Below are 27,650 nucleotides of genomic sequence, written 5' to 3' on the forward strand. Positions count from 1 at the left end.
TTACTGGATTCATTTATCCATTTTGGTAGTTTTCTAGGGGAGCTTTTAGGGTTTTCTGTGTATAGTATCATGTCATCTGCAAATAGCGAAAGTTTTACTACTTCCTGGCAAATTTGGATGGCTTTATTTCTTTTTGTTGTCTAATTCCAGTACTATGTTGAATAAAAGTGGTGAGAGTGGGGAAAAAGGAAAAAAATGGTAAGAGTGGATATACTTATCTTGTTCCTAATCTTAGAGGAAAAGCTCTCAGTTTTTCACCACTGAGCGTGAGGTTAGCTGTGGAGTTTTCATATATAGCCTTTATTATCTTGAGGTATGTTCCCTCTAAACCTACTTTGTTGAGTGTTTTTATCATGAATGGATGAGGTACCTTGTCAAATGCTTTTTTCGCATCTATTGAGATGGTCATATAGTTTTTATCCTTCCTCTTATTGATGTGATGTATCGCATTCATTAATTTGAAAATATTGAATCACTCTTGCATAATAAGAGCCAACATTCTCTAGATCATAGTGAATTATTTTTTTTAATGTACTGTTGAATTTGGTTTGCTAGAATTTTGTTGAGGATTTTTGCCTCTTTGTTCAACAGAGATATTGACCTGTAGTTCTTTTATTTTGTAATGTCTTTGTCTGGTTTTGGTATCAGGGTAATGCTAACCTTTTAGAATGAATTTGGAAGCTTTTTCTTTCTTTCCTATTTTTCGGAATAGCTTGGGAAGAATAGATGTTAACTCTTCTTTAAACAGTTGATAGAATTCACCTGTGAAGCCATCTGGTCCCATATGGTTGCTTATTGGGGTTTTTTAATTACTGATTCAATTTCATTTTTAGTATTCAGTCTATTCAAATTTTTTATTTCTTCCTCATTCAGTTGTGGGAGGCTATATGTTTCTAGGATTTATCCATTTCTTCAAGGTTGTCCAATTTGTTGACATATAATTTTTCTTAATATTCTCCTGTAATTGTGTTTCTGTTGTATCAGTTTTTTCTCCTCCTTTGTTTCTGATTTTATGTATTTGAGTTCTGCTCTTCCTTTTTTGAGGAGTCTCAAGATTTACTAAAACTTTTACTGATTCCTTTTTTTTTAGTCTCTTTTGTTTATTTCTGCTCTGATGTTTGTTAATTCCTTCCTTCTACTGGCTTTGGGCTTGGTTTGTTTTTCTTTTTCTAGCTGCTTTCAATGTAGGTTTAGGTTGTTTGAGATTTTTCTTGCTTCTTGAGGTAGGCTTGTATTAATATAATCTTCACTTGTAGAATAGCTTTTGCTGCATCGCAAAGATTTTGAAACCTAGTTTCATAGTGTTCTGGTCAGAAAGTATGCACAATATGATTTCAGTCATTTTGAATTTGAGATATATTTTGTGGTCTAATATGTGATGTATTCTAGAGAATGTTCCATGTGCACTTGAAAAGAACATGTATTCCACACTTATTGGATGGAATGTTCTAAATATATCAGTTAAATCCATCTGGTCCAATGTATCATTCAAACCCACTGTTTCCTTGTTGATTTTCTGCCTGGATGATCTATCCATTGATGTAAGAGGGGTGTTAAAGTCCCCTACTATTATTGTATGACTATCAATTTCTTCTTTTATGTGTGCTAATATTTACTTTATGTATTTAGGTGCTTTCTTGTTGGATGCATAAATATTTACAATTGTTATATCTTCTTGATGGATTGTTTCCTTTATCATTATGTCATGATCTTCTTTGTCTGTTATTATAGTCTGTGTTTTAAAGTCTATTTGTTCAATATAAGTATTGTTACTGCTGCTTTCCTTTTGCTTCCATTTGCATGGTAAAGGTTTTTTCACCCCTTCACTTTCTTTTCTTTTTTCTATACAATGCATTTATTTAGAATAGGCTAACGGTGGGGGGGGGGTGGGAATCCACGGCTCTTTTTATAGGAAATACGCTTGTTAACAGGTTAGAAACAAAATTCTAAAGTTGCAAAAATGGTCTTGTGACTATGCTACTTTGTTCAACAGATTATGTATCAGAAACACAGAAAGCTTAAAAAGCTTCCCAAACATACAATTAATAAGTAGGAGAATCATAACTCCTGGATTTCTCCCATTCTCACAGAAAATATCAATGATTTTGAGTTATTCAAAAAGAGGAACTCGTTGAGAAATATGCTAATTTGGGTATATTAAATTTTGTTTTCTTCAAAGATATTTTATTCAGAAGCAACATTTCTAAAGCTTCATAAGTTTTTATTTTTTTTCCTAGTAGGATCCTGAGTAATGATAACCTTAATTAATTAGGTGCATTATAGTCAGATGCATAAAGTTAATGCCTTCAATTTATTAAACAGAACAGTCTCGAAGTCCGATCAAAGGATTTTTCAGTCTGGCTTCCAATGCTTTTACTTCTTTCTCCCTTTTTTTTTTTTAATAGTTTATTGTCAAGTTTGATTCCATATAACACCCAGTGCTCATCCCCACAAGTGCCCTCCTCCATGCCCATCACCCCCCTTCCCCTCTCCCCAACTCCCATCAGCCCTCAGTCTATTCTCAGCATTCAAGAGTCTCCTATGGTTTGCCTCCCTCCCTCTCCCCAACTATGTTTCCCCTTCTCCTCCCCCATGGTCCTCCATTAAGTTCTTCCTAATCCACCTATATGTGCAAACATATGGTGTCTGTCCTCCTCGGCCTGACTTATTTCGCTCAGCATAACACCCTCAAGGTCCATCCATGTTGCTACACATGGCCAGATTTCATTCTTTCTCATTGCCGTGTAGTATTCCATTGTATAGACAAACCATATCTTGATCCATTAGTCAGTTGATGGACACTTAGGCTCTTTCCATATTTTTGCTATTGTTGAGAGTGCCGCTATGAACACTGGGGTACATGTGTCCCTATGCATCAGCACTCCTGTATCCCTTGGGTAAATTCCTAGCAGTGCTATTGCTGGGTCTTAAGGGAGTTCTATTGTTAATTTTTTGAGGAACCTCCACACTGTTTTCCAGAGGGGCTGCACCCGTTTACATTCCCACCAGCAGTGTAGGAGGGTGCCCGTTTCTCCACATCCTCGCCAGCATCTAGTCTCCTGATTTGTTCATTTTAGCCACTCTGACCAGCATGAGGTGGTATCTCACTTTGGTTTTGATTTGTATTCCCCTGATGATGAGGGACGCTGAGCATCATTTCATGTGCCTGTTGGCCATCTGGATGTCTTCTTTGGAGAAGTGTCTGTTCATGTCTTCTGCCCATTTCTTCACTGGATTATTTGGTCTTTGGGTGTGGAGTTTGGTGAGTTCCTTATAGATTTTGGATACTAGCCTTTTATCTGATACGTCATTTGCAACTATCTTTTCCCATTCCATCAGTTGCCTATTAGTTTTCTGGGTTGTTTCCTTTGCTGTGCAGAAGCTTTTTATCTTGATGAGGTCCCAGTAGTTCATTTTTGCTCTTGATTCCTTGCCTTCGGGGATGTGTCAAGTAAGAAATTGCTGCGGTGGAGGTCAAGGAGGTTATTTCCTGCTTTCTCCTCTCGGGTTTTAATGGTTTCCTGTCTCACGTTCAGGTCCTTTATCCATTTTGAGTTTGTTTTTGTGTGTGGTGTGAGAAAATGATCTAGTTTCATTCTTCTGCATGTTGCTGTCCAGTTCTCCCAGCACCATCTGTTAAGGAGGCTGCCTTTTCTCCATTGGATACTCTTCCCCACTTTGTCAAAGATTATTTGGCCATACATTTGTGGATCCAATTCTGGGTTCTCAGTTCAATTCCATTGGTCTATGTGTCTGTTTTTGTGCCAATACCATACTGTCTTGATGATGACAGCTTTGTAGTAGAGGCTAAAGTCTGGAATGGTGATGCCTCCCTTTTTGGTTTTCTTCTTCAATGTTAATTTGGCTATTTGGGGTCTTTTGTGGTTCCATACAAATTTTAGGATTGTTTGTTCTAGCTTTGAGAAGAATGCTGGTGCAGTTTTGATTGGGATTGCACTGAATGTGTAGATAGCTTTGGGTAGTAATGACATTTTAACTATATTTACTCTTCCTATCCATGAGCATGGAATGTTTTTCCATTTCTTTGTGTCTTCTTCAATTTCCTTCATAAGTTTTCTTCATAGTTTTAGCATACAGATCTTTTACATCTTTGGTTAGGTTTATTCCTAGGTATTTTATGGTTTTTTGTGCAGTTGTGAATGAGATCAGTTTCTTGATTTCTCTTTCTGTTGCTTCATTATTGGTGTATAAAAATGCAACTGATTTCTGTACATTGATTTTGTACATTGAAATTTGTACCTGAGAATTTGCTGAATTCATGGATCAGTTCTAGTAGGCTTCTGGTGGAATCTGTCTGGTTTTCCTTGTAGAGTATCATTTCGTCTGCGAAAAGTGAAAGTTTGACTTCATCTTTGCCAATTCTGATGCCTTTTATTTCTTTTTGTTGTCTGCTGATGCTAGGACTTCCAGCACTATGTTAGACAACGATGGTGAGAGTGGACATCCCTGTCTTGTTGCTGATCTCCAGGGGGAAGTTCTCAGTTTTTCCCCATTGAGGATGATATTAGCTGTGGGCTTTTCATAAATGGCTTTTAGGATGTTTATGTAAGTTTTGCATCCCGACTTTATCGAGGATTTTTATTAAGAAAGGATGCTGTGTTTTGTCAAATGCTTTTTCTGCATCTGTTGACAGGATCATGTGGTTTTTATCTTTTCTTTTGTTAATGTGATGTATCACATTGATTTTGAGAATTTTGAACTAGCCTGGAACCCAGGAATTAATCCCACTTGATCATGGTGGATAATTCTTTTTATATGCTATTGAATTCGATTTGCTATTATCTTGTTGAGGATTTTTGCATCCATATTCATCATGGATATTGGCTTGTGGTTCTCTTTTTTTGCTGGATCTCTGTCTGGTTTGGGAATCAAAGTGATGCCGGCTTAGTAGAATGAGTCCAGATGTTTTCCTTCCATTTCTACTTTTTGGAGCAGCTTGAGAACAATGGGTATTAACTGTGCTTTAAATGTCTGGTAGAATTCCCCAGGGAAGCCATCTGGCCCAGGGCTCTTATTTGTTGGGAGAATTTTGATAACTGATTCAATTTCTTCACTAGTTGTGGATCTGTTCAGATTTTTTATCTCTTCCTGTTTGAGTTTTGGTAGTGTGTGTGTGTTTTTAGGAATTTGTCCATTTCTTCTAGTTTGTCCGGATTGTTGGCATATAATTTTCCACAGTATTTCCTGATACTTGTATTTCTGAAGGACTGGTTGTAATAAATCTATTTTCATTCGTGATTTTGTCTGTTTGGGTGCTCTCTCTTTTCTTTTTGAGAAGCCTGGATGGAAGCTTATCGATTTAGTTTATTTTTTTTGATAACCAACTCTTGGTTTCATTGTTCTGTTCAACTGGTTTTTTGGATTCTATATTGTTTATTTCTGCCCTGATCTTTATTATTTCTCTTCTTCCACTGGATTTTGGGTGTTCTTGCTGCTCTGTTTCTAGTTCCTTTAGGTGCACTGTTAGATTTTGTATTTGCACTTTTTCTAATTCTTGCGATAGGATTGCAATGTATTTTCCTCTTAGGACTGCCTTTGCTGCATCCCAAAGAGTTTGGATTGTTGTATTTTCATTTTCACTTGTTTCCATATATTTTTAAATTTCTTCTCCAACTGTCTGGTTGACCCATTCGTTCTTTAGCAGGGTGTTCCTTAACCTCCATGCTTTTGTGGGTTTTCCAGACTTTTTTCTGTGGTTGATTTCAAGTTCCATAGCATTGTGATCTGAAAGTGTGCATGGTATGATCTCAGTTCTTTTATTGAAGGCTACTTTGTGACCCAGTATGTGATCTATCTTGGAGAATGTACCATGTGCATTTGAGAAGAAAGTGAATACCATACCTTTGGGGTGTAGAGTTCTAAATATGTCTGTCAAGTCCATCTGGTCCAATGTGTCATTCAGGGTTATTGTTTCTCTAGTGATTTTCTGTCTAGTTGATCTATCCATTGCTGTAAGTAAAGTGTTAAAGTCCCCTGCAATTATCACATTCTTATCAATAAGATTGCTTATTTGTGGGGCACCTGGGTGGCTTAGTTGGTTAAGCGTCCGACTTTCGTTTAGGTCATGATCTCGCGGTTCGTGGGTTCGAGCCCCGCGTTGGGCTCTGTGCTGACTGCCAGCTCAGAGCCTGGAGCCTATCTCAGAGTCTATGTCTCCCTCTCTCTCTGGCCCTCCCCTGCTCACGCTGTCTCTCTCTCTCTCCTAGAAATAAAAATAAAAATATTTAAAAAAAAAAAGATTGCTTATTTGTATATATTTATATATATGGGTGCTCCCAAATTTGGTGTATAGACATTTATAATTGTTAGCTCTTCCTGATGGATCAACCCTGTAGTTAATATATAATGCCCTTCTTCATCTCTTATTACTGCCTTTCTTTAAAGTCTAGATTGTCCAATATAAGTATGGCTACTCCAGCTTTCTTTTGACTTCTAGTAGCATGATAGATCTCCATCCCCTCACTTTCAATCTGAAGGTGTCCTCAGGTCTAAAATGTTGTCTTGTAGACAACAAATAGATGGGTCTTGTTTTTTTATCCATTCTGATACCCTATGTCTTTTGATTGGAGCATTTAGTCCATTGACATTCAGTGTTGTTACTGAAAAATATGGGTTTAGAGTCATTGTGTTCTCTGTAGGATTCATGCTTATAGTGGTGTCTCTGGAACTCTGTGTTCCTTGCAATAATCCCTCATAGAGTACCCCCTTAGGATCTCTTGTAGGGCTGGTTTTGTGGTGAAGAATTCCTTCAGTTTTTGTTTGTTTGGGAGAACCTTTACCTCTCCTATTTTGAATGACAGGCTTTCTGGATAAAGGATTCTTGGCTACATATTTTTCCTGTTCATCACATTAGAAATTTCCTGCCATTCCTTTCTGGCCTGCCAAGTTTCAGTAGATAGGTCTCCAACTACCCTGATGTGTCTACCTTTGTATGTTAAGGCCCATTTGTACCTAGCTGCTTTCAGAATTCTCTTTACCCTTATATTTTGCCAGTTTCACTATGATATGTTATGCAGAAGATTGATTCAAGTTACGTCTGAGGGGAGTTCTCTGTGCCTCTTGGATTACAATGTCTGTTTCCTTCCCCAGATTGGGGTAGTTCTCAGGTATGATATGTTCAAGTGCTCCTTCGGCCCCTTTCTGTCTCTTCTTTTGGAATTCTGATGATACGGATATTGTTCCATTTTATTGCATCACTCAGGTCTCTAATTCTCCTTTCATGCTCCTGGATCAATGTGTCTCTCTTTTTCTCAGCTTCCTCTTTTTCCTTAATTGTATTTTCTAATTCACCTATTCTCCCTCTGCCTCTTCCATCTGCACTGTGGCTGCCTCCAATTTATCTTGCACTTCATTTATAACATTTTTTAATTCATTGTGACTGTTTTCAAGATCCTTGATCTTTGCAGCAGTGGAGTCTCTCCTGTCTCTATGCCTTTTTCAAGCCCAGCAATCAATCTTATGACTATTATTCTAAATTCTTGGTCAGTTATGTTGCTTATATCTGTTTTGCAATTGCAATTCTTTAGCTGTCCCTTCTTCCTGGAATTTCTTTTGAGGGAAATTCTTCCGTTTCATCATTTTGGCTAGCTGTTTGTCTCTTGTAAGTTTTAAAAGTTTGCTATGTGCTCTGCACCTGTGAGTACTGCTATATTAAAAGAGCCTCATACACTGTCCAGGGCCTGGCCATTCAGGAGGTGTTTTCTGAAGAGTGTTCCTGCTCTCTGTTTTTGTGACTTTGGTTATTTTATTTATCTACTCTTAGTGATGTTTTGGACTCCCCACAGTGTGTGCTTTGGTTTATTTCTTGAGGTAGCCCTGGAAAGGAAAACAGACAGACAAACAGGGAATGCAAACACACAGATGCACAAATAAAACAAACAAGCAAACAGACAAAAAACAAAAGACAGTCTAAAAGCATAAAACCAGAAACCCCAGCTACAAGTAAAGAGCCGGGTGGAGGCAGTGCTGATGGAAGAGCAGATGGAAAGAGAGAAATGACAGGGGTGGGGAGAAAGAGAAAATGAACATTGACCAGGAAGAGAAACTAAGAGACTTAATCCAAAGAGAGGAAAAGGAGAATACAGAAGGAAGCGAAGAGAAAGAAATGAAGATAATGTTTCCCAGAGAAACTCTATGTCCTGATTATTCCAGAGAGACAGAAAGGAAAGTAATGAAGGAGGTGTAGAACATGCATCTGGAGATGGATTAAATATGTCTGTTTAAGCAAACCAATAACCAGAGTAACCAGCCTAGTGGAGGGAAGAGATCAGGAGAAATGGGAGAATATATCTGAGTAACAAGAATTGACTAGAGTTAATCCAGGCCATGGCAGCAGTGCTGGTCTGAGGGAGGGGGCTGTCTGTCTCCACAGCATCTGTCCAGCTCCCGTTGAGAAGCAGCTACCCAGCGCAGATGGGCATGGTTTGGTATAGGTGGGTCTCACCTCCACTCTGGGCCCTGCTGCCTGATCCCTGAGGCCCCTCCTTGGTGGTTGTAGGGAGAAAAATAGTGACCCCCCCCACCCCCCGCCGTCCCTTCTCCATGGACCAGGTGTCCGCAAATCACTCCTTTGGATCCGTCCTCACTGTGCCGCAGGTGCAGATGAGGTGGGCTGTCTCCTGTGCCCCACACTTAGCTGTGGTTTAAGCTCCCATTCAGTGCACATTAATGATGCTGCCCGAAATGTGATCCCGTGAGCCACAGCACTTCAGGGCAGGGGACAGGTTCCTCCTGATAGCGACTGCACCCCTGAGGTACCACCAAACGCAGAGGGAACTCCCCTCATCCCCACGGCGCAGGAACAGGGCAACCAGCCCCTGTCCAAAGAAAGGCCTGCAGTTTGAGATGGGATGATAGGATCCCTCTCTGTCCCAGGCTGAGGTTTTTCTCTTGTCCAGATACAGTCCTACATTTCCCCAGCCACTCTTTCCCTTCCCTTTGTCTCTCTGCAGAAGGGGATCCCTCCACTCCATGCTTCCGTGTCCTAGCCCATTTTTATCTCCCCTACTTCTCATACACACATCTATGACGCTGCCTTCCTAGTAGACTCCGTCTTCTTTCCTCCCAGACTCTTGCAGTTCAGAGTCCTTTGACTTCAGCCCTTCTTTGTTTGAGAGATGCAGGCAGGGAAGTACAGATTTCCTTACTTCTCTGCGATGTGGGCTGAAAATCTAGTGTATTTTTAAGTTCAGTTATTGAGTTCTTCATGTTTGATTGGTCCTTTTTTACATTTTGTCTTTGTTATGACGATCTCAGTGAGATCCTCCACTCTTTTCTCAAGTCCAGCGAATGCATATTTTTTCTATTCATCACATTGAAGATTTCCTGCCATTCCTTTCTGGCCTGCCAAGTTTCGGTAGATAGGTCTGCTACTACCCTGATGTCTCTACCTTTGTATGTTAGGGCCCTCTTATCCTTAGCTGCTTTCAGAATTCTCTCTTTATCCTTGTATTTTACCAGTTTCACTATGATGTGTCGTGCAGACGATCAATTCAAGTTATGTCTGAGGGGAGTTCTCTGTGCCTCTTGGATTTCAATGTGTTTCCTTCCCCAAATTGGGGAAGTTCTCAGCTATGATTTGTTCCAGTTCCCCTTCAGCCCCTTTCTCTCTCTTCTTTATTCTTCTGGAATTCCTATGATACGGATATTGTTCTGTTTGATTCCATCACTCAGTTCTCAAATTCTCCTTTTGTGCTCCTGGATCAATTTATCTCTTGGCTACCTCTTTTTCCATAATTGTATCTTCTAATTCACCTATTCTCCCCTCTGCCTCTTCAATCTGCACTGTGGCTGCCTCCATTTTATTTTGCACCTCATTTATAATATTTTTTAATTCATTGTGACTGTATTCAAGATCCTTGATCTTTACAGCAGTGGAGTCTCTCCTGTCTTCTATGCCTTTTTCAAGCCCAGCGATCAATCTTATGACTATTGTTCTAAATTCTTGGTCAGCTATGTTGCTTATATCTGTTTTGATTAATTCTTTAGCTGTCACTTCTTCCTGGAATTTCTTTTTTTAATTTAATTTAATTTAATTTATTTATTTATTTATTTTTACAAATAGTTTATTGTCAAATTAGTTTCCACATAACACTCAGTGCTCATCCCCACAAGTGCCCTCCTCCATGCCCATCCCTCCTCCCCCCAACATCCATCAGTCCTCAGTTTTTGTCAGCATTCAGGAGTCTCTCATGGTTTGCCTCTCTCCCTTTCCCCCACCATTTCCCCCCTTCTTCTCCCCCTTGTTCCTCCGTCAAGTTCCTCCTAATCCTCCTATACGTGCAAACATATGATATTTGTCCTCTGCCTGACTTATTTCGCTCAGCATAACACCCTCAAGGTCCATCCATGTTGCTACACATGGCCAGATTTCATTGTTTCTCATTGCCATGTAGTATTCCATGGTATAGATAAACCACATCTTCTTGATCCACTCATCTGTTGATGGACGCTTAGGCTCTTTCCATGTTTTAGCTATTGTGGAGAGTGCTGCTATGAACATTGGGGTACATGTGCCCCTTGGGTAAATTCCTAGCAGTGCTATTGCTGGGTCCTAGGGGAGTTCTATTGTTAGTTTCCTGAGGAACCTCCACACTGTTTTCCAGAGGGGCTGTACCAGTTTACATTCCCACCAACAGTGTAGGAGGGTGCCCGTTTCTCCACATCCTCGCCAGCATCTAGAGTTCTCTGACTTGCTCATTTTAGCCATTCTGACTGGCGTGAGGTGGTATCTCAGTGTGGTTTTGATTTGTATTACCCTGATGAGGAGGGATGCTGAGCATCGTTTCATGTGTCTGTTGGCCATCTGGATGTCCTCTTTGGAGACGTATCTGTTCATATCTTCTGCCCATTTCTTCGCTGGGTTGTTTGTTTTTCGGGTGTGAAGTTTGGTGAGTTCCTTACAGATTCTGGATATTAACCCTTTATCTGATATGTCATTTGCAACTATCTTTTCCCATTCCGTTGGCTGCCTATTAGTTTTCTGGGTTGTTTCCTTGGCTGTGCAGAAGCTTTTAATCTTGATGAGGTCCCAATCGTTTATTTTTGCTCTTGATTCCCTTGCTTTTGGGGATGTGTCAAGTAAGAAGTTGCTGCGGTGGAGGTCAAGGAGGTTGTTTCCTGCCTTCTCCTCTAGAGTGTTGATAGTTTCCTGTCTCACATTCAGGTCCTTTATCCATTTTGAGTTTATTTTTGTGCATGGTGTGAGAAAATGATCTAGTTTCATTCTTTTGCATGTTGCTGTCCAGTTCTCCCAACACCATCTGTTAAAAAGGCTGTCTTTTTTCCATTGGATATTCTTTCCTGCTTTGTCAAAGATTAGTTGGCTGTATACTTTTGGGTCCACTTCTGCGTTCTCAATTCTGTTCCATTGGTCTATGTGTCTGTTTTTGTGCCTATACCATACTGTCTTGATGGTGACAGCTTTGTAGTAGAGGCTAAAGTCTGGGATGGTGATACCTCCCGTTTTGGTTATATTTTTCAGTATTACTTTGGCTATTCGGGGTCTTTTGTGGTTCCATACAAATTTTTGGATAGTTTGTTCTAGTTTTGAGAAGTATGCTGGTGCAATTTTGATTGGAATTGCATTGAATGTGTAGAGTGCTTTAGGTAGTAATGACATCTTAACTATATTTATTCTTCCTATCCATGAACATGGAATGTTTTTCCATTTCTTTGTGTCTTCTTCAATTTCCTTCATAAGTTTTCTGTAGTTTTCATCATACAGATCTCTTGTATCCTTGGTTAGGTCTATTCCGAGGTATTTTATGGTTTTTTGTGCAATTGTGAATGGGATCAGTTTCTTGATTTCTCTTCCTGGAATTTCTTTTGAGGAGAGTTATTCCATTTCATCATGTTGGCCACCTTTCTGTCTCTTGTATGTTATAAAAGCTTGTTATGCACTCTGCACCTGCAAGTATTGGTATATTAAAGGAGGCTCATAGTCTGTCCAGGGCCTGTCTGTTCAGGAAGTGTTCTTTTAATGGTGTCCCTTGGTCTCTCTTGTTGTGACTTTGGTTACCTTTTTTCCCTACTAGTAGTGATATTTGGGACTCTCCACCATGTATACTTTGGTTTGTTTCTTGAGGTAGCCCTGAAAAGGAAAACAGACAGACAAACGGGACAAAAGCATGCAAACGCACACACAAATCAAACAAGCAAGCAAACTGGAAAGCAACAAAAGACAGAGGACAGTCTAAAAGCATAAAACCAAAAACCCCAGCTACAAATAAAGAGCAGAATGAAGGCAGTGCTGATGGAAGAGTATTTACAAAGAGAGAAATGACAGGGGTGGAGAGAAAGAGAAATTGAACATTGGCCAGGCAGAGAGACTAAAAGGATTAATTTAGAGAGAGATAAAGGAGTATACAGCAGGAGGTGAGGAGGAAAAAAATGAAGGTAATGTTACCCGGAGAAACTATATAGTCTATTTCAGAGAGAGAGAAAGGAAGGTAATGAAGAAGGTGTAGAGTATGCATCAAGAGAATGGATTAAATATGCCTGTTTAAGCAAATCTATAGCCAGAATACCCAGCCCAGAGGAGGGGAGAGATAAGAATGAGATAAGGGACAATATATCTGAATAGCAAGAATTGATCTAGAGTTAATCATGGCAGTGCATCAGTTCAGGTCTTGGGTTAAGGGCTGTTTGTTTCCACAGCAATCTAACCAGGCTCCTGTGTAAGAAAAAAAAAAAGGGGGGGGTGCTGCTACCTAGCAAAAGTGGTCGTGGTTTGGTGTAGGCGGGTCTGGCTCCCTGAGGCCCTGCCTTTGTGGTTGTGGGGAGAAAAATAGTGACCCCTCCAGTCCCTTCTCCTGGAACCAGGTGTTGTAAATCACCCTTTTGGGTCCGACCTCACTGTGCTACAGGCACAGCCAAGGTGGGCGATGTTCTATGTCCCGCACCCAGCCTCATTTCCAGATCTTACTCCGTGCATATTAATGATACCACCCGAAATGTAATCCCACAAGCCGGGGCATTTCCTAGCAGGGCTCCGAGCAGAGGACCAGTTCCTCCTGATGCCAACTGTGTCCCTGCATACCATCTATCCCGGAGGGCATTTCTGGGACCAGGACACCCAACCCAAAGAAAGCTCTGCAGTTAGAGATAGAATCTCTCTCCTAAAGCCTTGCAATTAGAGATGGGATGATAGGATACTTCTCTGTCCCCAGACCAAGGTTTTTCTCTTGTCCAGATACAGTTCTACATTTCCGCAGCTGTTCTTTCTCTTCCCTTTGTCTCTCCGCAGAAGGGGCTCCCTCCCCTCCGTGCCTCCACATCCTGGCCCCAGTCGGAATTACGTACCTATGAGCCTGTCTTCTTAGTAGATTCTGTCCTTTTTCCTCCCAGACTCTTGTAGTTCAGAGTCCTTTGACTTCAGCCCTTCTTTGAGAGATGCGGGCGAGAAGTACAGAGCCACCTTACCCCCCCACCTAAAGAAATTTAGAGTGTGACTTGCATCGTATTGATTTGAAACCTTCTATCAAAGCATGCTCCAGAGCTTTAGAGGGTAGAAAATATCACCCTCCCGATTTCTGCCCCAAATGGTACTTAAATTGGTTCAGAGACTTGCTGGAACCAACCTGATTGCAGAGCCCAGGGTCTTGAGAGCTCTCTGATGCTCTGAAGAAGTGTGCCTTCAAGTCCAATGAGTATCTTGAGGGCCATTGCTTAGAATTCTTTATCAGGAATATTGCTTACCTCCATTTTATTTAGTCCTTTTGCTGTGTTTTTATCCCGTTCTTTCATTTGGGACATATTCCTCTGTTTCCTCATGCTGTCTAATTCTCTGTGTTTGACATTACTAGTCTATGGAAACAGTTATGTCTCCTGCTCTTGAACGTAGTGACCTATGAGGAAGAGGTCGTGTGGTGGCCTGCAGTGCAGTGTCCCCCGTTCACCAGGACCAGGAGCTTCTGGTGACTTCTATGTGAGTTGCATAGAGGCCACTGTTGTGGTTGAGCCTTGTTTACCTTCAGTCCAGGTGCCTTCAGTGGGCCACTTTGCCTGTTGTGGACAAGGCTTGGTCCCTGTGCCCGTCTGGGGCCACAGTGGGCTTGTTGTTAGGCAGTATAAGCAGTCAGACCAGATGTCTGCCCTCCTCCCATTGGCTGGGGCTGTGGTCATACCAAACTGCAGGACACTGTCTCTGCCCTGTCCCCTGAGAGGCTTTCATTGATGGGTTGGGCCTGAAGTCCAGCCAGATGTCTGCCTCCAATCCATCTGCTGAGGCTGCTGTGAGCCCAGACTGCAGGGCTCTCTTCCTGCGCTGTCTCTGAGAGGTTTCTGTTTGTGAGCAGAGCCAGTAGTGAGATCAGAGGTCTGCCCCCAGTCTGTCTGCTGGAGCTACAGAAGCGTTGTCAAGGCACTCCCTCTGCGCTGCCACTTCTAAGGTTCAGCTGCTGGAGCTGCAGCGAAACTGGTGTGTGTGGTTATCTCCCCCTCTTCCCAGGGCAGGAGTCACTTTGGAGCCCCAGGGTCCCTACCTGGGCTGATTGCAGGATGAGACGTGGCAGGAGCCACTCCAGAGGGAATCCCACCAAGTGGGGCTGGTTGGATGGGTGGACCCAGACCCACAGGAGAGCACAGGGACAGGCAATGTGATATTAGCAAGCTAGGTGGCCAGTGTTCTCACCGGTTCCCACAGGTCTCTAGCTATCTAGGCTGGGGGGCAGGGGTTCAGAAATGGTGCCCACAAGCTCTTTTGTTCTTAGAAAAGTCTCCTCAAGACCCTTGCCCCTCTAGCACATGTTCTGAGATTAGTAAATAAATCTCATTCCCGCATACCCCAGCCACTTTTCAAATTGCTGCTTCTATATTCTACCTCAGCAGGCCTCTTTGTTATGCTGGCTCTTTAAGGGTAGCAGCTCCATTTCCTACCACCCTCTGGCTCTCCCAGAGAGGAGCATGCTGATTTTTACATTTCCTGGTGTCAAGCCCCACAAATTGTAAAAGCTCTCAAAATTAAGGCCCTCTGGTTTTCAGAGAAAAATGCTATGGGGACTTGTCTTCCCAGTGCCAACCGCCTGTGACTGGGCTGACTGGTGTGGGGCCTGTCTCCCTTCTCCATGCTTGTGGTGCCCCTCCTGTTCGTGGTTAGTCTCACCAAGAATTTGGCTCCCAATGGCATCTCTGCCCTCCCTCCCCTCTTCCATGTGGCCTCCTTTCTATGATTAACTGTGGAAAGTCCATTCTGCTAGTCTTCTAGTTTTCTGTGTTGGTTGTACTGATGGAGCTATTAGAAGTGTGCTCATGGGAGGAGGTGAGTTTTAGGGTCATCCTACTCTGCCATCTTTCCAGAAATCCTCTCCTGTGATGTAATTCTTAGGATGAGTCTTAAAGGATGAATCAGAGCCTAGCAAACAAAAGAGAAGGGTATTGCAGGTAGAAAGGATAGAAGGTAAAGGCAATGAGAACAAGGGAATATAATTGTACCCAGGAAAGTCCCAGTAGTGGGTTTTGGCTCATGGACCTGTGGGGATGAGTCCTTCAAGGAGGAGGTAGCTATTCCTGAAGGGCTCTGAGTACTCTGGTGAAGCCAGAGTGTATCCTTAGGAAAGTACTAAAGTTAGAATCTGGGATAGGGTTTACATTTTCCTGAGTTTGCTGTAGTAGCCATTTGGAGGATCGACGGGAAATGAAAATCTGGAATCGAGGAGGCCAGTTGGGAGGGCTGCGATCCTCGTTGTCAGCCAAGATTGCTACCTGGTAACAAGCTGGACTGAGCACCAGGAGTGGAGAGAAAACCATTTAGAAAGTAAAATCTACAGGATCTGGTGACCATTTAACTATGAGAGAAGAGGGAGGACTCCATTGCTGCTTTTGGCTTTACTAGCTGGATAAATGGTATCATTTATTGAGCTAAGAAATAGAGAAAAAGAAACAAATTTTGAAGAAAAGAAAGTGAGTTCAGTGCTCAACATGGTAATTTTGAGGAGCTAGTGAAACTTCCAACTGGAAACGTCCAAATAAACAGTTGGAAAATCTAGCCTGCAGCTCAGGAGAGAGGTTTGGGTGTCAGTACTTTATGGAAGTCTTAAGGCTGTGTATAAGAATTTAATTCATTAGGTTTAGAAGAAATAAGGGCAAGGATAAAACTCCAGGGAACAACAACATTTAAGAAGGGGAGAGGGAGAGCTGCCAAATAAGTAGAAAAAGTAGACAGACACACGTGAGGAGATGCATGGGGGAGGAGGGAATGGTTAACAGGGTCACATGCTGCCATTGAGGTCAACTCAGCATTTATCCATATCTACTCTGTGCCTGGCACTACAGATAAAAAAGATGAATGACACAAAATCTCTACTCTCAAGAAATGTGTAGTCTAACAGGATGAACACAGATATGGACAAAGTGCAGTAACAGAGGTATGCACAGAGGGTGCAAGTGTTTTGAAAGCACAAAGGGTTACTTCGTAAGGCCGGAGGCCGGAGGGTTCATGGGGAAAGCTGACAATGATGTCTCAGCTAACTCTTCAGGTGTGAGAAGTAACCATGGAAGCATTGCAGGAGAAGGCAGGGGGAGACCTATCCGCAGAGGAAAGAGCATAAACAGTGACACAGAAGCAGAAAATATGAAGGGGGAACTAAAAGTCCAAGGAGGTCCAGTAAGATAACGACTGAAATGTTGACAGGATTGAGCATCTTAAAAAGGTAACCTGATGTCAGGGAGAGTGACAACAGACCCCATCCTGCATGACATGAGATGTAAAGAGGGAGCGTGCCCTTTCAAGTAGTCTAGCTTGGGGCAAAGGACAGAAAAGGAGAGTTCAGAAAAGACAAAATCCAGGGGCACCTGGCTGGCTCAGTTGGAAGAGCATGCAACTCTGATTTCGGGATCATGAGTTCGAGCTCCACTTTGCCTGCAGGAATTATGCAAATAAATTCTTAAAAGCTTAAAGACAAAATCCAAATTACCATTAAACCCATAAAAACTATAGGCAATTAATAGCAAAGTTAAAATATTACAAATTTAGGAGCTGACATTGTTTAACCTATGAAATTAGCCAAGTTCTTCTTTTCTTAATAATTATATGCAGTGTTGACAAAAAGGATATGAAGTGAGCATTTTCAGAGAAACCAGTAGAAAATTTTTAGAGGTCAGTATGACTGTGTCCTACTAGTGAGTTAAGAGAGCTTAGGAATATGGCAGAGTCGGAGGACCCTGATCAACCCCCATCCCGTGTTTACAACTAGATATTGCCCACATCCAAGTCAATAAACTGGAGAGTAATCCAAAGCCTGGCAAAACAAACTTCACAACTAAATATGGAGAGGAAGCTGCAGCTGAAAGGTTAGGAAGGTCAGGAAAGCAAAGGGGGGCTTGCCCGCAGGAGGGAGGGAGCTACACGTGTGGAGAGGACAGAGAAATGGGCCTTTGCACCCCAGAATGTACACAGGGAAAACTAATCCGCATAATGTTTGGCTTTAAAAACCAGAGAGGCTGAAATCTGTGGGACTTGGATCCTGGAACTTTAAAAGTCAGGTGACTCAGCCCTGGGCAAGCTGGGAAGGTGAGTGATAGCTGGGTCACTGCCCTTAAAGAGCAGCCTGTATGAAGGGGCAACATGAAAATGGCGGTTTACACAATGCCAAGGGCATCAGGAGATGGATCTGTTCATACTGATTTCAGAGCATGTTGGAGGACTTCAAAAAATGAGGGAGCTGACAGGTACCATTTTCCTCCCCTCACCCCCAGCATAGACAAGGAGCCACTTGTAGGAGGCAGGACTGCACACACACTTGCTACCTAACCTGCTAGCAGTGCACCATGCCCATGAGATCTCCTGAGGACTCACCCACTCCAAGCCTGCTAACCTTGGCCCTGGGCTCAGGGAAAATCTTGTTAAAGCTGCGTATGCACCCCACCTAGCCTCTGAGGGCACAGCTGCCACCATGTTCAGTGCCTGGCCCCTGTACCACACCCAGCTGAACGCCCCCAGCCACCATCACATGCTAAACCCAGCTGCAAGTCAAGCTCAGCCTCACATCCCCAGCTGCCCTGGCACATAGCCCACAGCCACCACAGTGCTTTGGGGGATCTGACCTAGGACTCGTAGCCCAATACAAATTTTGCTAACACTGCCACCCTGCTCCCAAGTTCCCTGGCAGGCACACCCACTCAGAGCTGGCCTGCCTGAGTCCCACTAACCACAGAGAGCAAGCACAACCCACACCAGGCAGAGAGTTAGTGCAGATGACTTAATGGAAAGGAAAAGTGACTCAGACACAATAACAGGGCATAAGCCACACACATAGGATACTCTCCTGAACTGCCAAGACCTCCTTTTAATAAAGTCACCACTTTCAAGATCACTAGACGTAGCTGACTTTCTTAACACAGAGAGACAGACAGAGGGGCAGACAAAAGGGAGACAAAGAAATTTATCCCAAATGAAAGGACTGGACAAGGCCACAGCCAGAGATCTAAGCAAAACAGATATAAGTAACATGCCTGATGGAGTAGTTAAAGCAATGATCATAAGGATACTCACTGGACTTGAGAAAAGAGTAGGAAACCTGAGTGAGATGCTTAAAACAGAAATAAGGAGTAACATAGCAGAGATAAAGGGCTCAATAAATGAAATGAGAAATGTGCTTAATGGATTGAACAGCAGGATGAAAAAAGCAGAGAAATGAATTAGTGACCTAGAAGACACAGTGTTTGAATGTAATCAAGTTGAACAAAAGGCAGAAAAGAATTATGCAAAATGAGAAGAGACTTAGGGAATTCAATGGCTCCATCAAAAATAATAACATTCCTATTATAGGAGTTCCAGGAGAAGAGAGAGAAAAGGGGGCAGAAAATTCATTTGAAGAAATAATAGCAGAAAAATTCTCTAATCTGGGGAAGGAAACAGACACCCAGATCTAGTAGAGCTAGAGAACTCCCATCAAAATCAACAAAAGCAGATCCACACCAAGACGTATTATAATTCAATTGGCAAAATACAGTAATAAAGAAAACTATTTAAAGACAACAAGGAAAGAGATCAGTAACTTACAAGGGAAAACCCATAAGGCTAGCAGTGAATTTTCCAGCAGAAACTTTCCAAGCCAGAAGGGAGTAACATGACAAATTCAGCAGAAACTTTCCAAGCAAGAAGGGAGTAACATGATAAATTCAGCAGAAACTTTCCAAGCCAGAAGGGAGTAACATGATAAATTCAAAGTGCTAAATGGGAAAAATATGTGGCCAACAATACTCTATCCAACAAGAATACTCTTATCATTCAGATCCAGACAAACAAAAACTAAAGGAGTTCATGACCACCAAACTAGCTCTGCAAGAAATATTAAAGGGGACTCTTTGAGTGGAAAAAAAGAGACCAAAAGTGGCAGTATAGAGGTAAGATAAACAAAAGGAGTAAAAATGAATATTTCTGTAAAAAAAATCAGCCAAGGAAATCACAAAAAGGATATAAAATATAATAACACATACCTAAAACATGAGGAGGAGAAAACAGTGGGTTCAAATTTAAACAACCACCAACTTAATATAGACTACTATGTGCAGAAGTGGTTATATACAAACTTAATGGTAACCATATATCAAAAACCACTAGGGGCCCCTGGGTGGTTCATTCAGTTAAGCTTCTGACTCTTGATTTTGGCTCAGGTCATGATCTCATGGTCATGAGATCAAGCCCCATGTCAGGCTCTGTGCTGAGTGTGGAACCTGCTGGAGAATCTTTCTCTCTCTTTCTCTCTCTCTCTGCCCCTCCCCCCCTTAAAAAACCACAAATAAATATGCAAATATAAAGAGAAAGTAATCCAAGTGTATCACTAAAGAAAATCAGCAAACTATGAAAGAAAGACAAGAAAGGATCAAAGGATCAAAGAAAATCTTCAGAAACAACCACAAAACAAATAATAAAATGACAGTAAATACATATCAAGAATTATTTTGAATGTAAATGAAATAAATTCTTCAATCAAAAGATGTAGGGTGACAATGCATAAAAAAAAAGACCCATCTATATGTTGCCTACAAGAGACTAATTTTAGACCTAAAGACACATGCAAATTGAAAGTGAAGGGATAAACATCTATTGTGCAAATGGGTATAAAAAGAAAGCTGGAGTAGCAATACTTACTTTGGATAAACTAGACTTTAAACAAGAGATGAAGAAGGGCACTATATCATAATAAAGGGACAATCCAATAAGAAGATATAACAACTATAAATATTTCTGCACCCAATAAGAACACCTAAATACATAAAGCAGTTAATAAAAAATGTAAAAGAACTAATCAATAATAATACAATAATAGTAGGAGACTTTAACACCCCACTTACCAACAATGGACAGATCATCTAAACAAAATCAACAAGGAGGCCATGGCTTTGAATGACCCACTGGACCAGATGGACTTCGCAGATATATTCAGAACATTCTCTCCTAAAACAACAGAATACACATTCTTTTCAATTGCATGTGGAACATTCTCCAGATCATATATTAGCCCACAAAAGGAGCCTCAAGAAATTCAAGATTGAAATCATACCATGCATATTTCTGAAGACAACATTATGAAACTGAAGCCACCCATAAGATAAAATCTGGAAAAAGGGGCACCTGAGTGGCTCAGTTGGTTAGGTGTCCGACTTCAGCTCAGGTCGTGATCTCATGGTTCATGGGTTCAAGCCCTGCGTTGGGCTCTGTGCTGACTGTTTCAGATTCTGGAGCCTGTTTCAGATTCTGTATCTCCCTCTCTCTCTGACCCTCCCCTGCTCACGCTGTCTCTCTCTCTCCCTCTCAGAAATAAATAAAAAACATTTTTAAAATATTTTTTAAAATCTGGAAAGAACACAAATATATGGAGGTTAAATAACATGCTACTAGACAATGAATGGTAACATGCTACTAGACAATGAATGGGTCAACAGGAAATAAAAGAAGAAATTAAAAAGCACAGGAAACAAATGAAAATGAAAACATAATAGTCCAAAACCTCTGGGGGTGCAACAAAAGTGGTCCTAAGAGCAAAGTTTATAGTAATTCAGGCCTACCTCAAGAAGCAAGAGAAATCTCAAGTAAATACTTAAAGGAGCTAGAAGAAAACAAGTAAAACCTAAATTCAGCAGATGAAAGGAAATAAAGATCAGAGCAGAAATCAATAATACAGAAACTTAAAAAACAAGAGAACATATCAGTGAAACCAGGAGATGGTTCTTTGAAAAATCAATAAAATTGATAAACCTTTAGCCAGACTTATCTAGATAAAAAGAGAATGGACTCAAATAAACCACAAGTGAGAAAGGAGAAATAACAACCAACACCACAGAAATATGAACTCATAATCTTATGAAAAGCTGTATGCTAACAAATTAGGCAACCTAAAAGAAGTGGATAAATTCCTAGAAACATAACCTACACAACTGAACCAGGAAGAAAATAAAAAATTTGGACAAACTGAATACTAACAATAGAATTGAATCTATAATTTTAAAAACTCCCAAAACACAAAAGTTCAGGACCAGATAGCATTACGGGCAAATTCTACCAAGCATTTAAAGAAGAGTCACCTATTCTTCTCAAACTATTCCAAAAAATAGAAAAGGAAGGAGAAATTCCAAATTCATTCTATGAGGCCAACATTACCCTGATACCAAAACAAATGAAACACCAATAAAAAAGAGGATTACAGGACAATATCCCTGATGAACATGGATGCAAAATCTCAACAAAATACTCGTAAACCGAATCCAACAATACATTTAAAACATCACTGTGATCGAGTGGGATTTATTCTTAGCTTGCAAGGATGGTTTAATATTGGAAAATCAGTGTGATACAGCACATCAATAAGAGAAAGGTTAAGAACCATATGATCATTTCAATAGATGCAGAAAATGCATCTGACAAAGTACAACATCCATTCTTGATTTAAAAAAAAAACAATCCAACAAAGTAGTGTTAGAGAAAACATACCTCAGAACATATAAAGGCACCTATGAAAAACCCACAGCTAACATCATCCTCAATGGCTAAACACTGAGAGCTTTTCCCCTAAGATCAGGAAGAAGACAAGGATGTTCACTCTCACCACTTTTATTCCACACAGTACTGGAAGTCCTAGCCACAGCAATAAGACAACAAAAAGAAATAAAAGGCATCCAGATTGGCAAGGAAAAAGTCAAACTTTCACTATTTGCAGACATGATACTATATGTGGGGAACCCAAAGACACTCCCCCCCCCAAAAAAAACCTGCCAGAACTGATAAATGAACTCAGTAAAGTCAAAGGATACAAAATCAATGTGCAAAAATCTGTTGCATCTCTATACAACAATGAAGCAGCAGAAAGAGAAATTAAGAAAAAAATCCCATTTACAGTTGCACCCAAAATGATACAATTCCTAACCAAAGAGGTAAAAGACCTATACTCTGAAAACTGTAAAACACTGATGAAAAAAATTGAAGACAATACAAAGAAATAGGAAGACATTCCATACTCAGGCATTGGAAGAACAAATACTGTCAGGATGTCTATACTACCCAAAATAATCTACACACTTAATACAATTTCTATCAAAATACCAGCAGTATGTTTCACAGAGCCAGAACAGACAATCCTAAAATTTGTATGGAAGCACAAAAGACCCCAAAAAACCAAAGCAATCTTGAAAAAGAAAAGCAAATTGGGAAGCATCATAATTCCAGACTTCAAGTTATATTACAAAGCTGTAGTAATCAAAACAGTAGGATACTGGCACACAAATAGACATATAGATTAATGGAACACAATAGAAAATCCAGAAATAAGCCCACAGCTATGAGGTCAATTAATCTTCACAAAGTAGGGAAGAATATCCAGTGGAAAAAGACAGTCTCTTCAGCAAATGATTTTGGGAAAACTGGATAGCAACATGCAAGAGAATCAAACTGGGCAACTTTCTTAAACCATACACAAAAATAAATTCAAAATGGATGAAGGACCTAAATGTGAGACATTAAACCATAAAAATCCTAGAAGAGGGCACAGGCAGTAATTTCTTTGACATTGGCTGTAGCAACATTTTTCTAGATAGGTCTCCTGAGGCAGGGAAACAAAAGCAAAAATGAACTATTTGGACTACATCAAAATAAAAAGCTTCTGCACAGAAAAGGAAACCACAAAACTAAAAGGCAACCAACAGAATGGGAGAAGATATTTGCAAATGACATATCTGATAAAGGGTTAGTATCCAAACTATATAAAGAATTTACAAAAACTCAACACCCCAAAACCAAATAACCCAATTGAAAAATGGGCAAAAGACATGAACAGACATTTCTCCAAAGAAGACACACAGATGGCCAAAAAAGGCACATGAAAAAATGTTCAACATTACTTATTATGAGGGGAATGCAGATCAAAACTATGAGATACTCCCTTATACCTGTCAGAATGACTAAAATCAACAATGCAAGAAAGAACAGGCATTAGCAAGGATATGGAGAAAAAGGAGCCTTTGTGCATAGTTGGTTGGAATGCAAACTGTTATAGTTACTGTGGAAAACAGTATGAAGGTTCCTCAAAAAGTTAAAAATAGAACCATCTTGTGATCTGGCAATCACATTACTGGGTATCTACTCAAAGAATACAAGAACACTAATTCAAAGTGATATATGCACCCCTCTGTTTATAGCAGCATTATTACCAATAAGCAAAATATAGAAGCAGCCCAAGTGCCCGCTGATAGATGAATGGATAAAGAAGACGTGGTATATATATGATGGAATAATATGTGGCCCAAAAAATAGAATGAAACCTTGCCATTTACAATGTCACGGGTGGAGCTGGAGAATATAATCCTAAGCAACATAAATCAGCCAGAGAAAAACAAATACCATATGATTTCAATCATGTGTGGAATTTCAGAAATAAAACAAATAAGCAAAGGAGAAAGAATAAGAGAGAGAGACAGATCAAGAAACGGACTCTTAATTACGGAGTACAAACTAATGGTTACCAGGGGGGAGGGAAGTGGGGGGATGGGTGAAATAGGAGAAGGGAATTAAAGACTGCATTTGTAGTGATGAGCATAGAGTGATGTATGGATCACATGTATGGATGTATGTTGAATTAGTCTACTGTACACCTAAAACTAACATAACACACTATGTTAAGCAACTGAAATTAAGATAAAAACTTAAATTTAAAAAGAAACTTAAATAGACTGGTGAGTTAAGTATATTCATGCTCTTTATCCAGAAATTTCATTCTTCAATTTGTTTTAAGGAAAAGAAATTAGAGATATGGACAGAGATGTGTTATCATTGCAGTACTATTCATATTCATTCTAAATTATGTACTATAAGACAGTGAATTGTTTTATAGCCATTAAAAGCTACTATTTCAAAGGATTTTTGATGAAAGTAGTTTTGAAGTCATAATATTAAGTTTAAAAAGCACAGAGTTGCCTATAAGTGTGTGTTTGAGTTTAAAAATACAACAACTGGGGCATCTAGCTGTTTCAGTGGGTAGAGCATGTGACTCTCGATCTTGGGGCCATATGTTCGAGCCCCACCTTGGGTTTGGAGATTACTTAAAAGAATAAAATATTTAAGAAAAAGAATATACTCACAGTGTTAATGATTATCTTTAGTGTAGTAATACAAATATGTCTTCTTCTTGTTTTTTTATTCCACAGTAGTTCCCCCATATCTGCAGGGAATATGTTGCAAGTCTCCCAGTGGGTGGCTGAAACACAAATAATACCAAACCCTCTATTTACAGTCTTTTTTCCTACACATGCATACCTACGATAAAGTTTAATTTGTAAGTTAGACACAGTAAGACATTAACAATAACCAATAATAAAATAAAGCAATTACAATAATACAGTGTAATAAAAGGTAGTCTCTTTCTCACTCAAAACATCGTACTGTCTGTACTTACCCTTGTTCTTGTGAGGTGATGTGACATGATAAAATACCTATGTGCTGAGATAAAGTGAGGTGAGTGACAGACATTGTGATGTAGCATTAGTCTACTGATGGCCTGACGGTATGTCACGGGAAGGATCTGCAATCAGACTTGTGGAATCATGGGTAACCAGCTACAAAAGCAAAAACCACGGATAAAGGTGAACTACTGTATTTCCCAAATTCCAACAGTAAGCACCTATTTCTTTTATAACTAAGCAAACCAATACAAGTTAGTTTCCCCCCAAAAGCTGGCTTTGAAAGCAGGGATGGAATATGAGTTAGTGCTCGAGGAGGAAGGGGGGAGGAGGAGAAGACTGTTCTGTTTTAGACTGAGAAACCCAGGCATGGTGTGACGCCATGAGTGGAAAAGGCAATAGAGAAGGAGAGGCTAAATGAGAAAGATAAGTGAGAGCACAGGCTTCCTGAGGAGATGAGAGGGAACGAGAGATCCCGCCCCAGTAAAGGGATTAACTCTCCACTGAGAAGCGTACTCCCTTGGCTTTGATGAGAGAGAAGGAAATGACAGAAGGAAATGGCAGTGTTCACTTGGCATGCCGACTGCCTACAGCATGCCTGGCACAGCATGAATGGAGCATGTAAGTGTTAGAGGTGGAGAGGAGGGTTGAGGAATTTTCTCCAGTAAGTGCCGTGGTTCTCAAGAAGTGCAGTGGTATATTATAATGTATTATTTTTTGTGTGGGTCTGTATCTTTCTCTAAACTGTGAGCTTCCTGAGGTACCTGGATGGCTCAGTTGATTAAGCGACTGACTCTTGATTTCAGCTCAGGTCATGATCTCACAGCTCGTGAGTTTGAGCCCGGCATCAGGCTCTGCACTTTTCATGCTTGGGATTCTCTCTTTCTCTCTCTGTCTCTCTGCCCCTCTCCTGCTCACTCGCTCGCTCTCTTCCTCTCTCATAAAATAAATCAATAAACTAAATAAACTGTGAGCTCCCAAAGGGCAGAAGCAATCATGTCTTCTTATCTTCATGTCTGCCACACCATTCCAGTGACAGACTGGTGAAGGTAGATTGCTGGAGAAATGTTTGTTGGATGCATGAATGATGAATGAATACAGTATGATAGGAGACCTGAGGATCGTGGTGAGGGTTTCAAATAGTGTATGTGGGGATTAGAGGGAACTAACCAGTGACAAGCAAAGAGACCTGGTCAGCCTAAAGACAAAATTGAATAGACAGCATAACTCTGTAATTAAGAGGATTCCAATGAGAAGCTGGAGAAACTAACTGTAAGTACAAGTGATCTGTTCTGTTCCCTGTCCAATTACCCCCCCTTCTTTGAACCTGCCCTGCACTAGTCTTCATGTGCACAGGTGAAAGGATAGAGACCCACCCAGCCCAGCCATCACGGGAAAGAGTCGGTCCCCTAACTGCTAACGTTTGGTTTCCCTTTGTTTAATTCGAACCTGTATGGTCTTTTAAGCCTCTTTCTAAGTAATGCCTACCTTGCGTAGTAAATTGAACCACATATGTAGAAAAGTCTTTTAAACTATTCATGGCAATACAAAAGCAAGGAGCTATTATCTGGAGGGATATTTTACTTATTTTTATATGCTGAAAGTGAGAAGATGCCCTAAATTTTTAAATGCTTCGGGTCCTAGAATAGTTTTCCCCAGCCAGGTTTCAGGGCTCCGAAGCAGCCATTGGCCTAAATAGGAACATTCTACCCAAAGGAGAGGATTATATTTTTTTCCCCAGTGTACGTTTTTCCCTTACGGCTATCAGAACGATGAGAAGAGGAGTGGTTTAAATGTGAGCAGAAGCTGGGGTGCATGGGTGGCATAGTCAGTTAAGCGTCCAACTTTCACTTAGGTCATGATCTCGCGGTTCGTGGGTTCGAGCCCCGCGTCGGGCTCTGTGCTGACTGCCAGCTCGGAGCCTGGGGCCTGTTTCAGTCTGTGACTCCCTCTCTCTCTGACCCTCCCCTGCTCACGCTGTCTCTCTCCTAGAAATAAATTAAAAAAACATTAAAAAAAACACTTTAAAAAAAAAAAATAAATGTGAGCAGAAGCTGACAGGGACTGACTTCCCCAGGAGGCTCTGTAGAGTAGGAAAGGGTTCAATCAGACTATCATTTGTTACTCCTTTTTTTCTTCCCCAAACAGAACTGCATTGATGAAATTGAGGCCATAATCAGCGTTAAGCTCCAGCTCATCGGAATCGTCGGCATTGGAATCGCAGGTCTCACGGTGAGAAAGTTCCAGAGCTTACCTTTTTTTTGCTAAGAAGCCTTTGCATGTTGTTTGTCTTTGAGTGTGATAAGGCAGCACCTTAGGAGAGATTTCTCATAAAAGACAGACATTGGTTGACAGGACATCTTCAAAGAGCAAAGCTTATTAGATCTGTCAATTCTTAGGTTCTCTAAAATAGGATACACATTTTAACTTTCACCTAATTATGGCCTCGAGTTTATAACTTGCCATGTTGAGGCCACCAAACGTAAACTAGACAAGTGATTTTCAATTCTCGGTCTCTTGCTGTTAGAAACTTAAAAGAGCATATCGGGCTAATCCCTCTCACTTAGGATTTGCTGATGTAGCAGTGTCGTGATTAACAGTGAAAGCTCTGGCATCACACTGTCTGGATTCAGCGCCTACCTCCACTACTCATAAGCCCTGGGATCATGGGATAGTTTCCTAATGTCTCTATTCCTCAATTCCTTCCTCTGTAAAATGAGAATTTTAATGTACCAACCTCA

At 40.8% G+C, this 27,650-nt stretch overlaps 1 protein-coding gene across 1 annotated transcript in view; it reads left to right on the top strand.

Moving 5' to 3' along the window:
- TSPAN2 (tetraspanin 2) overlaps positions 1-27,650 on the top strand; it is a 68,571-nt gene that overhangs the window by 36,509 nt on the left and 4,412 nt on the right. The window contains exon 7 of the mRNA XM_039249067.1: positions 27,058-27,141. Within this exon, the coding sequence (XP_039104998.1) occupies positions 27,058-27,141 (84 nt within the window). The remainder of the gene's footprint in view (positions 1-27,057; positions 27,142-27,650) is intronic.

Source organism: Hyaena hyaena, unplaced genomic scaffold, assembly GCF_003009895.1.
Source record: "Hyaena hyaena isolate Hyena2069 unplaced genomic scaffold, ASM300989v1 scaffold_330, whole genome shotgun sequence".
Classification (NCBI taxonomy): Eukaryota; Metazoa; Chordata; class Mammalia; order Carnivora; family Hyaenidae; genus Hyaena; species Hyaena hyaena.